At 28.8% G+C, this 12,213-nt stretch overlaps 1 protein-coding gene and 1 pseudogene across 2 annotated transcripts; one reads left to right on the forward strand and one right to left on the reverse strand.

Annotated features, from left to right (window-relative positions):
• Window positions 1-231: 231 nt before the first annotated feature.
• Window positions 232-1,537, reverse strand: LOC148547873 (uncharacterized; annotated as a pseudogene).
• Window positions 1,538-2,273: 736 nt separating this feature from the next.
• LOC107612749 (1-aminocyclopropane-1-carboxylate oxidase homolog 1) lies at window positions 2,274-4,493 on the forward strand. 2 transcript variants are annotated; one of them, XM_016314472.3, is made up of 3 exons: window positions 2,274-2,937; window positions 3,411-3,738; window positions 4,062-4,493. In XM_016314472.3, the coding sequence occupies exons 1-3, from the start codon at window positions 2,402-2,404 to the stop codon at window positions 4,308-4,310; spliced, it is 1,113 nt and encodes a 370-aa protein (XP_016169958.1). In that variant the 5' UTR covers window positions 2,274-2,401; the 3' UTR covers window positions 4,311-4,493. The 2 variants fall into 2 exon arrangements, with proteins under 2 accessions (XP_016169958.1, XP_088352749.1); XM_088496623.1 differs by having other exon boundaries at window positions 2,291-2,937; window positions 3,411-3,755; window positions 3,973-4,493.
• Window positions 4,494-12,213: the final 7,720 nt, after the last annotated feature.

Below are 12,213 nucleotides of genomic sequence, written 5' to 3' on the forward strand. Positions count from 1 at the left end.
CCCGATGACCCTACCAAGCTTATCGCTCTAATATGTCCTTAGCGATGACACATTCGTCAGTGGTATGCTCGTGCTTTTGGTGGAACATACAATATTTGGACTTGTCTGCATTCTTCATATCTTGGTAGGTACCGGCCTTTCTCGGGGGTTTGATGAGTTTGGAGTTCAAGATTTCCTTGATGATATCATCTCTCTTCGTGTTAAATTGTGTATATAAATCATACCGAGGAGTTAACTTGAAATTTTTCTTGCTTCTCGAGTTTTGTCCTCTTCTTTATTAGTGTGAGGTTTTTCTAATCTCGGAGCTTGGCCGAGATCTTTGATTTCCATCTAGCCTTTGGCTTCTTCGTGAAACACAGCGAGAGTCTTCGGCTTGGCCACGGTGATTACTTCTTGAAATTTTCCTGATCTGAGTCCACTCTTGATGGCATGTAGATGTACCTCATGATGAAGATCTAGTATGGTGATGGCTACCTTTGTGAAATGGGTGATGTAATCTTTCAGGCTCTCATTCTGACCTTGTTTGATTGTATTCAAATAGCCAGAATCGTGCAAGTAGATAGAAGAAGCAGCAAAGTGATATTCAAAAAGTTTTGCAAGTTCCTGAAATGATAAATAGAATCTGCAAGCAACGAACAAAATCAATCAAGTGCAAGACCGTCTAAAAAGGTAGGAAAACAACGACATAAAACAGGGTCAGAAGCACCGTTTACTATCATTATTGATTGAAATTTTTTGACGTGCTTCTTCGGGTCTCCTAATCCATCGTAAGGAGTTAAGTTCGTTGGCAAAGTGAATCTTCTGGGCATTTGAAAATTCATGATGTCAGCAGTAAATGGCCTTACAACGTTGTCGGACTCATTGTCTTTGTTTTTAGGCCGAGCTTCCTCGTGCCGAGGAGTTTCAGAAACGTGTGTCGGATCAAATTCGTGCTCTTCATCCTCCTCTCGTTCATTATTATTGCCATTATTTTCGATCCGAGCATTGGTCTGCTCGATTATCTGGTTCACCATCTTTTGATTTTCCTTTGCCATTCGTTGATTTGCTTGTTGCAGCTCAGTTATCATCCGAAAGAGTTCAGAGGGTGTTGGTGTAGGTAGATCAGCCATGGATGGGTAAAGAAGTTTTGAGGGCAATAAAAAGGGATAGGAAAAAAAAGGGTATGTCTTCGGCCCCATGGTGGACGCCAATTGCTCTGACCTGGAAGGCCGAGGTATAGTTCGTCTATAGTGAATCCTTGTACCGAGCTTCTAGGTCTCTGTTCTGGATTTTTATCTCTAGCAGGGATACACCTTGGCATGAAAGCGAACAACAAAAAAAGGGAGAAAAGTACCTGCAAAAGGCACTCCAATACTTAAGTCAGTTCAATGGATCCTTAAAAAAATACCTTACCTTCTTTATATGTAGGATGAAGTGTTAGCGGTTATGCTTGTTATGATTATTTTCATTGAAGAATATTTATATCATATTAGAACGTTACGATACTTGGTCGAACGTTTGATTTTGAAATGTGTCGTTTGACCGAATTATAACTCATTAAGTCGAGTTATAACGTACGATACCAAATTATAACTTTTAATTAGATTGTAACAACTATATTAATTTTTTAATTATTTTTATAACCAAATATATTTTTATTATGTTAAATTAAAATATTATTATAATAAAATTAATTAATTTTATACTTATTTTTATATTAATTATTTTAAAATTTAAAATTTAATTTTTTATAAAATATTAATAAAAATATATATTTTAAATTTTAAATTATTTTTTATTTTTTATTTACATAGAATTAATTTTAACGATTTAATCGGTTACTTATCGATTAACAAGTTCAATCAGCAATTCCATTCTACAACTATGTCCTGGATCGTAATTGTCAATTTGTGATGCAAAATTGGGAGATGTGCCAAGAAAGGCCGCAAAGTAAGACTATGGAAACTTGACTTTATATGCGTTGGCAATGATGTGGGTTTGCATGAAAGGTGTTACTACTTACTAGAGTCAATTTAATCGGTGTGTTGATTCAAAGTTGTAATGTATTTTTAGGAAACTAAATGTGGGTAAAATTAATTAGTAAAAAATTAATTAAAAAAAAAACAATTTAAGTTATGTTGGTTTATTTTTTGACAGGCCACATTATTTATGAGTAATTTTTTTAAAATTATTTTGAATATTAATCTGATATATATATATATATATATAAACTCTAAATCTTAAAATTAAAAAAAATAGTTAATATTTATTAACTAAATTGATTTATTATACTTATTATTTTAATGATTAGTGCTTTCTCTAACCTTTTCAAGCTAACATTATATCCTCGGCATTCCTCTCTTCTTGTTTGTAGGATAACCCTCTTAAGTCTTAAGTATTCAAGGAGTCAAGACCACGAAGGATGGTGGAGGGTGAAGTTGAAGGTAGAGAGAAGATGATCAATAATTCTGATGATAGGATGAGTGAGCTGAAGGCATTTGATGACACAAAAAGTGGTGTCAAGGGTCTTGTTGATGGAGGTGTTACAAAGATTCCAACCTTATTTCATCATCCACTTGATAAATTCCCAAACGCCTCCAAAACAGAGCACACCATGATTCCCGTCATAGATCTTGAAGGTGTTGCCAAAGATCCAATCACTCGCCAACAAGTTGTTTCAAGAATAAGGGAGGCATCTGAGACATGGGGTTTCTTCCAAGTGGTGAATCATGGCATCCCTGAGAGTGTTCTTGAGGTGTTGAAGGAGGGGGTTAGAAGGTTCTTTGAACAAGATGTTGAAGTGAAGAAAGAGGTATATACTCGTGATGATATGAAGCCATTTGTCTATAATAGTAATTTTGATCTTTATAGTTCACCAGCACTCAATTGGAGAGATAGTTTTTCATGTCAACTGGCTCCTGAACCTCCCAAACCTCAAGACTTGCCAGAAGTATGCAGGTATATTCTTTTGGAACTATTCTATGTGCATGTTTGGGCGCCATTATTTTGTTAAAAAAAGATCTTTTTTCAATGAAAAAATATCTTTTTTTATTTTTTAACGTGTTTGGCAAATTTCTAGTAGTAAAAGTAAAAGCACTAGTAAAATAAAAAAAAAAGATCTTTTTTTAGAAGCTGTAATTTACATCTTTTTTTAAAAGATCTTTTTTCCTTAAAAAAAAGATGTTTTTCATGTAATAAATAAACAAAAAAGTACTTTTATATTGTTATACCCAAACATAATTAATTGATAAAAAGACCTTTTTACATGAGATATCCAAACATAAAATTACTTTTACTTCTCTATAAGATCTTTTAAAAAAAGATAACTCGAAAAAAGATCTTTTCTTAAAAGCTCACCCAAACAAGCCCTTTTCTATCAGACAGATATTCTATTTGCTTCCTTATTGATTGATTGCATCTTATTATTATAGGGATATACTTCTAGAGTATGGGACTAATGTTACGAAATTGGGGATCACACTCTTTGAATTATTCTCAGAATCTCTTAATCTGCATTCAAACTATTTAAGAGACATGAAATTGGGTATTACCGAACAAATTCGTTGTGCTGGCCATTATTATCCTGCATGTCCTGAACCAGAACTAGCAATTGGAACCACCAAGCATTCCGATGCTTCTTTTCTTACCGTGCTTCTCCAAGACCATATTGGTGGCCTCCAAATTCTTCATAATGACAAATGGATCGATGTACGCCCTGTACCCGGAACTTTAGTTGTTAATATTGGTGACCTTCTACAGGCAAGTTCTCTAATTTTGTTTACCTTATATTTGAATCAACACTGGTTATTTTTTTCCAACTGAAAGTATTGGACTCCTAATATTCTCCTTTGACATAATATTTGATTCGTGTTTGAGTCATCTTTTAAATTAGTGAAATAAAAGATAAATAGTTTAAGATAAATATATGTATGGTCATAGTTTTGGAACTCTTTAACTCCTGCAAATTCCGAGTTTATTCATAACAAAGCTTAGTAGCTTAACTGATTTAGTGCTAGATGACTCTTTTACCCATGACAACACAAACAACTACCTTAGCTAATTAATTGTTTCTTGAAGTGTAGCTAATAACGAATGACAGATTCAAGAGCGTTCAACATAGAGTGCTGGCGAATCTCATTGGTCCAAGAGTATCCTTTGCATGTTTTTTGGGCTCTAGTGTGAAACCATCTTCGAAGCCCTTTGGTCCTATAAAAGAATTGTTATCTGAAGACAGTCCTCCAAAATATAAAGAAACAACAGCTGCAGAGTATGTAGCATACTTTTGTGCCAAAGGTCTTGGAATCCCTGTTCTTGAACACTTCAGGATTTAAATTGGGAAATTGAAAAATTGGAATTGAGGTGGTTTGGTATAGTTTGGAGCTAGTCTTATTCTTGGATTGCTTATATAGTTATATTTTTTGTCACTTGTATTTGAACATTATTATCAATTTATCAGGAATGTAATTAAAATTTTACATTGGTAGTTAATTATTTAGCAGCCAATAAGTGATCAATTTCTTTCTTCTTTTAATTTTGCGACACCATGCTAATTGCTAAATTGCTGAGTACCAACGAAACAAAAAATATATGCAATCCATTCTTTTCTTTCTTTTTTTTTTCCCTCCTAAAATCTCAATTTTGGAAACTTATTTGATCATTGAATGAAGTTAAAAAAGAAAAAAAAAAAGATACAATAATAAAGCAGCAATGATAGGTATCCATGAAGGAAAAAGAAGCAAGATAATGGATAGTGAAAGAGAATAACATAAGCTTGATGAAGTACTCACCGAGTATAGGCGAAGAGCGGTAACATGCTCTATTTGATTCTGTCAGAAGTGTAGGAGGGCATTGGCAAGTGAAGCAGAATTATAAATGTTTTTCTTTCTCTCAGCAAATAAGAGAGAGAACGTAATAGAAAGAAATTCTTTCAGCGATCAGAAAACAATTTTAAAAAGAAGAACAAACATCGCAAATTCCTTTGAAGTTCATCACAATCTTAAAAAAAAAAATTGATAGAAAAATTAAAGGACAAGCCAAAAAGCCGAGTAAGCATGTTCATCTTTTATGTCAACTAATGTTCATGTATTTTGAATAAAAGAAAAATTCAATTCTGTTATATATATATAACCACCAAAAGAAGGAGAAAAAATATGGCACCATAAGTATATTCAGGTCAATATAAATCATTTCCATTATTAGCTAACCTCTTAGTAAAGAAAATGAATTAAAGTGCCAAAAAATAATAAAAAAGACTTAAAGAATTAAAAAGAGAATTTTACCTTGAACGGTATATGATATACTTCTTGAACATTTCTTATTGTTCAGACTCTGCCTGTATTGTTTAACAATGCTAACCTTTCTAATAATTATTGAAGAATATTTAAAAAATATTGAGTTCGAAGAGCTAATAATATATTGTAGATGATGATTAAATATTATTATTGGGATAAAAGCCAATTTTATATGTGTGAATAGTTTACTTAAGTATGCAAGAAATTAAAATAAAGTAAATTAGTCCTCCAACAACTAGCTTCGAGTCCAATCATAAGCCAACAAGGCCCAACATTGATTCAGATCTAATAAGCATTCATATCATCACTTTTAATCCAAAGAATGGGTGGATGATCTTCAAAAAAGAAAGAAAGAATCTGGCTCAAGAACAAACAAATGGTCCGATTAGTGATTCAAGCCCATTTAATTATTTGATTGCTAACTAAACAATAAAACTTCATTTTTATCAGAACCAAATTACACTACCGAATCAAACTCTCTCTTATCACTCTTTTCTCTTTTCTATTACCTACGTAAAACTCTGAAGCAAAAAAAGAAAAAAATAAGAAGCTCTGATTAAGACTAAATCAAAAGTAAAAAGTAGATTATCATTTTCAAGCAAAGAAGAAAGTCAAAGAAGCTAGAATTAAAAGCAAAGATCACATCCGAAGTCTCATCAGAAAAAATCTTTTCATCTTTGTGCTTTATTGGAGATTGTTGAAGAAAATTCTCTCTCTGCATGTACCGAATTGGAAAGCTCAAGGATTTGCAGGGTATGGAGTTTTGCAAGAAATCAACGGACAAAAAAGTTACTTGGAGTCAAAGCACAAATAAAGGGCTCCGATTCAAGAAGCAATATGAAAAAGGATGAAAGAGAAGATAAAAGGTATGGATGCATGTACTGTTAAATCACTGCCTCTACTACTCTATCTCTCGTCTGTGACGTTGCTGCTGCTACTGATATTGGGGAAGAAGAAGTCAAACATGTGCAAGCTAAGGTTCAAACTTTGGAAGTTTTACTCCTCTATTCAATGGGTAAACATCCAAAAATTGATTCAAAGAGTGAGAATACAAAGTTTGGATTCCTATAGCATACATAGCTATTACTTTCTTCTCCTTCATGATTGTCATTAAATATTATATTTTCTCAGTCTAATCTTTCTTTGTTTCAATGAAAAAAGGCATTATGGTGAGAAATATAAGAAAAAGTCATTGAGTGAAAAAAGGCAGAGAGAGTTAGACTTTGAGAAAAGCCAATATTTATTTCAAAAATCTTTTGTATGTATTTTTATTTTATTTTCATGATCTTGAGGAGATTCTTTTATAAGTTAGGTGAGCACTTTGCTGTTGAAAATTAGGGTGAGTTCCTAGTCAAATCAGGCTTGGGTAGAAGCTGGATTTGTCCCAGATAGGATTAGATTGAATCCTAAAAAAATTGGTGAATGTAATCTTGTTCAAAGGTAGCAAAATTTCATCATTGTTTTGATGGAGACTAGATGTATACTACATTGCACTGACAAGCTAAACCAGGATATATGACTGTATCACTTCTCTTTCTATTCTTTGTTTATGGTTTTATTCTTTAGGAGACAAAATAAAATTATCTCCTACTTACTCTATCAAGCTTAACCTCACAGCTATATACCTTGCACATAATCAAAGTATTTTCCTATTTTTCTGCACGAGATGACTCAATAGAATCTATAAAATACATCCAGTTTGAAGAACAAGCAAGCAAAGTTAAAAAGAGGTCTAGATTCAACCCCTCATTTTCAAAGTCACTGATATCTATCAATTGGTATCAAAGTTTACTCTTAAAGAGATCAAGCTTCACAGCTTGAAGGAAAGATCCAGATGACCAACAACATGGGATTCAATATAGTAGCTTACACTCTGACAGAAGGACAATCTAACAACAGACCTCTATTCTTCAATAAAAAATATTACAATTATTGAAAAGAAAGAATGAAGATCTTTGTGTAGTCCGTAGATTACAACCTTTGAAAGATAATTATGAATGGTCCTCAAATTCCAACCAAAACAAGCGTTGAAGGAGTTGTAACTCCTAAAGAAGAAGTAGAATAGAATGACGACGATAAAAAAAGGTGAAACTCGTGCCAAGGCTATCAACATGCTAAATTGCGCCATCAATTTCGAGGAATACCGGAAGGTATCTAGATGCAAAACAGCAAAAAAATCCGAAATAAGCTCCAAGTTACACATGAGGGTACCAAGCAAGTAAAAGAAATAAGGATTGCTATGTTGAGCAAGGAGTATGAAATGTTTACTATGAAGGAAGAAAAATAATAGATGAAATGTTTGAGAGATCCTCTATCATCATAAATAGTTTGGATGGTTTGGGAATCACTCATCCGAACAAGTGCTAGTGAGAAACGTCTTGAGAAGCCTAACAAAAGAATGAGAAACCAAGGCTACTGTTATCTCTAAAAGAAGTAACCTGAATCAAATAACCTATGATGAATTGAGAGAAAAGTTACTAACTTACAAAACCACTCACATGAAAATGACACACAAAAAAAGAGTGACTCTTAAGTCTTATGTTGAATTCATGGAAGATTATTCCAGTGACTATTTATCAAATGACGAGATTATATTTTTTGCTAGGAAATTTAGAAGGCTAATAAGAAAAAAAAGAAGGAGTAGAGGAGACAACTCAAAAAAAATCAAAGAAAAACATCAGCAAAGTCATCTGCCATAACTGCAAAGAAGTTGAACATTTCAAATATGATTGTCCCAAACTCAAGAGAGAAGATAAAACTTGTAAAGACAAGAAGAAGATGCTCATGGCTTCATGGAAAGATCTGAAAACGACTCTGAAGAGGATGAAGAATCAGACCACAACTCTCAAGTATGCTTGATGGCCGATCACAATCAAGATGATGAAGTAACATATTTTGAGCCCACTAATGATGAACTCCATCAAATGATTGATGATCTCACTAAGAAAATTAGAAAATTTTTGAATCAATGTTCTGAGCTTGAATTTGAAAATAATATCTTAAAAGCTGAAAATACTTACCTCATAGAAAAATTAAAAGAAGTCAAAAATTCTATTGATCTTATTGAAGAAAATAAAAGGTTTAAAATCTGAAATTAATAGTCTTAATGAAAAACGTTTTATCATTACCTACCTAAACTGCATTGATGAAAATAAAAAGTTGCATAATGTAATGAAGGGTTTAAACTAAGATATAGTTAAATTTATTCAAAATTTTAAACATTTAGATAAATTATTAATTAGTCAAATACCTCTTTTTGCAAAGACTAGCTTGGGATATTATAACAATTCTAACATTGTTTTTGAATATAACTATGAAAATATATCAAAATTATGAAAACTAAATTTATATTAATAATTATTAATAACAATATAACTGAAGATAATATTAAAATATATTAAAAATAACTTTCTTTTCTTTGTTTATAATAGAGGAAAAATTTTTTTGGTGAGACTCATGCAAAAAATTTCTTTCCTTCTTATTTCTTTTATATCCAAACAAGGAAAATAAAATTTTTTTTGTTTATTTTCTTTTTGTTTTTTTTCTTTTCACTTATTTTCTCTCAATTCAAACACAGTGTAAATGTTTTAAAATATGATCCTCATTTACCTGCCTAAAATTTTTTAATTCAGAAGTGGATCTACTAAAATAGAAGTGACGTTATTATAATATAAATTCATATGAAATATAATACCAAAAAAATATAATTTTGAATGAGTGATAGTTACTAAATAGACATACAATTTACTTGATCAATGCAATTAGGATTTTTAGTTTTTTTTATAAGATCTTACAAGATAAAAAGAAATAGAAAAATTAGTCTAAAGGACTATTAAAAAAATTTAATTATTAAAAAAGAATTTTAATATTAAAATTATTAAGAAGAATTAAAATTTTTTATTAATATTTATAATATTTAAGAAGGAGGATCAAATTTTTTTATTAAAAAAATAAATATATCCTTAATTATTTTTTATTTATTTTTTATAATTTTTATATCAATAATTTTTATTTCTCCTAAAATTTTAATAATTTTCATTAATTATTTATTTTTATTTTTATTTATTTTTATAATATTTTTATTTTTAATTACTTATTGATTTTAATAAAAATTACTAAAATTTTAAGAAAAATAAAAAATATTAGTATAAAAATAATGAAAATAAATAACAAAATAATTAAAGATATATTTTGTCTCTTTATAATAAGATTTAGTCATTTTCTTTAAATATTATAAATATAACTAAAAAATTTAGTCTTTTTAATATAATTTTGGTATTAAATTTTTTTTTTAATAATTAAATCTTTTTAACAATATTTTAGACTATTTTTTCGTAAAAAATAATCAAAAATAAAAATCAAATAATAAAAAACAAGATGTTAATTTTTTAGAACACGTTAACTACAAAAAATTTTACATCTGAATCATATCATTCATTTTTTTTAAGGACACGCTAACTAGCTTTAAATATAAATATTTTCCTACAAAAATAGGTAATCATGTTGTTGAGTAGATTATATTTTTAAAAAAGTTCCCTGTTACACACACCACATCACATATCTTCACTACCAATTTAAAATAAAACTCTACAATTCATAACTCATTAGTAACCCTAAATTCTTCTAACCTAAACTCTACTATTAAAATTACTAACACCCTCTTGTTATCAGTAATTTTATTATTATCGATAACACACCACAATTCATACGCCTAATAATAATAATAATAATAATAATAATAATAATAATAATAATAATAATAATAATAATATAGGCTAATAATAATAATGGTAATTATAATAGTAATAATTGTAATAATCATATTCTCTCCTTCATCTGCTCTCTTTTTTTTTCTTTTAAAAGTATAATCTGTACCATAAGATAATGTGTGTGGAATAAAGTTTATAAATAAGAATTTGCATAAAATTAATTTTAAAAAAAAGTGGGTTGGTATTGACATCAATTATACTTAACAATTTTTATATGAAAATGAATTATATTAAATTAAATGTTGTTTGTATTATATTAGTTAAAATTACTTATAGGATAAAAATACAAAAAGTTATATAAATTTAAATAATTATTTTATATTATTTTATTATTTTATTTTAAATATTAAATATATTTTATTACTTATCAAATTAATAAAAACTCATATTTACATATTAAACTAAAAATAACAAAAAATTGACAAAGCATGCTTTAAATAAAAAACAGAAATAATATGTAAATAATATATCAAAATATTTTTTAAATTATCTCATTATTTTTTGTAGTGCTCTCAGAACTATTTTAGATAATAAATTTTTACTATTTATGATTCAAGTGTTATAGTTAGTGTTTCATCTATATCATTCTTTTTAATAGGATCAATAATTTATATTATAACAAAATTACAATAATAAACATAAAACACAAATATAACAGTTACAAATTTTAACCAATCTAACCTAAAAATTAAAAAGTTTCATACAAAAAAAATTACAATACAATACAAAATAGAACAGAATTCTTATAAACAAAAACCAAAAAAATAAAATGAAAAACTATATGATCATATAAATGAAAGAGAAATGAATAACAAAGAGACTACCAAGAAAAAAATAAACAGGCATAATTGGTAGGATTTAAAAAAATAAATTCAATTAACTAATTGTCTAAGTAATTTTTTGGCTAAAAGTTTTACTTTTATGGTTTTACCAGTAGGTTGGTTTAGAATGTGAAATTACATCTCTATTCAGAAGAGAAAAAGTAACCAAATATAAAAGTAATTTTTTCAAGAAATTTAGCGTATATTTAGACACTATTAAATCGATAAAAAATATCTTTTTTCAATAAAAAAGATTTTTTTTAGTATTTTGGTAAATTTTTAATAGTAAAAATAAAAATACTAAAAAAATAAAAAATATATTTTTTGAAGTTACAATTTATATCTTTTTTTAAAAGATTTTTTTTAAAATAAAAATATTTTTCATATAATAAATGAACAAAAAAATACTCTTATCTTATGTTATTCAAATATAATTGATAAATAAAAAGATCTTTTCTAAAAAGAAATACAAATATCGAAAAGAAAAAATTTACACGTAACAATCTTTAATAATCTAAATTATTGTAAAATGAGTATTGTTTTTTTGTAACCAAAATTTCAAATTGTTACAAAACATCCATATTTTTTTTAACAATTCTTTTTTTAGTTATTAAAAACTTTTGTAACGGGATTTACTTTGTGATAAAAAAAATTTTTATATTCAAATAAAATTCTTATCCAAGTTTATCCAAGTTGTTGTAACAACTTTTTAAATTACATGCTCTTTTTTCATTTCTTTTCCCTTCTCCTTCTCCTCCTCGTATTTCTTCCTCTTCCGAATTTGCATACGCAGGTTTTTCTTCTTTCCTTCTTCTTCTCATCCTCTTAGAAATTATCAATTCAATTCAATTCATAATGAACCGAACATGTTATTAAGGAGAAACAATTGTATAGTACTAAATGAATGGAACATTATCCATTATATAAAATCAAATTCAAAACAACTTTCTGCATAATAAACCGAACACATGATTAAGGTGAAATAATTGTATAATACTAAATGAACGGAATATTATCTATTATATAAAATGAAGGGATAAGTATTGTTTTGGTTCCTAACATTGAGGGTCAGAATCGAAACCGTCCCAACGTAATTTTTTATTTAAAATCATCCTTAACATTTTTTTCTCGTACTAAAATCGTTTTTTTAATAAAATTTTTAATTTTATTCCTAAACTATCCCTACTTTAATAAAAAAAATTATAAAATTTTAAAAAAATAAAAGAAAAGAACGTGGTTGGGGGAGGACAAAAAGGCTACACGAAGGGGGGAGGGGAGGGAAAGGGAAAGGGGAAGGGGCAGGGGGGGAGGGACAGCGCCGGCGGAGCTTGGAGCTGTCGTCGCCGTCACCGA

The sequence above is a fragment of the Arachis ipaensis genome, chromosome B8 (genome assembly GCF_059453495.1).
Source record: "Arachis ipaensis isolate K30076 ecotype BB chromosome B8, ASM5945349v1, whole genome shotgun sequence".
Taxonomy (NCBI): Eukaryota; Viridiplantae; Streptophyta; class Magnoliopsida; order Fabales; family Fabaceae; genus Arachis; species Arachis ipaensis.

Coding starts and splice junctions, on each gene's coding strand:
- LOC107612749 (XM_016314472.3), top strand. CDS start 2,402: ATGGTGGAGGGTGAAGTTGAAGGTAGAGAGAAGATGATCAATAATTCT. Junction 2,938..3,410: donor GACTTGCCAGAAGTATGCAG/GTATATTCTTTT, acceptor TTATTATTATAG/GGATATACTTCTAGAGTATG. Junction 3,739..4,061: donor ATATTGGTGACCTTCTACAG/GCAAGTTCTCTA, acceptor CTTGAAGTGTAG/CTAATAACGAATGACAGATT.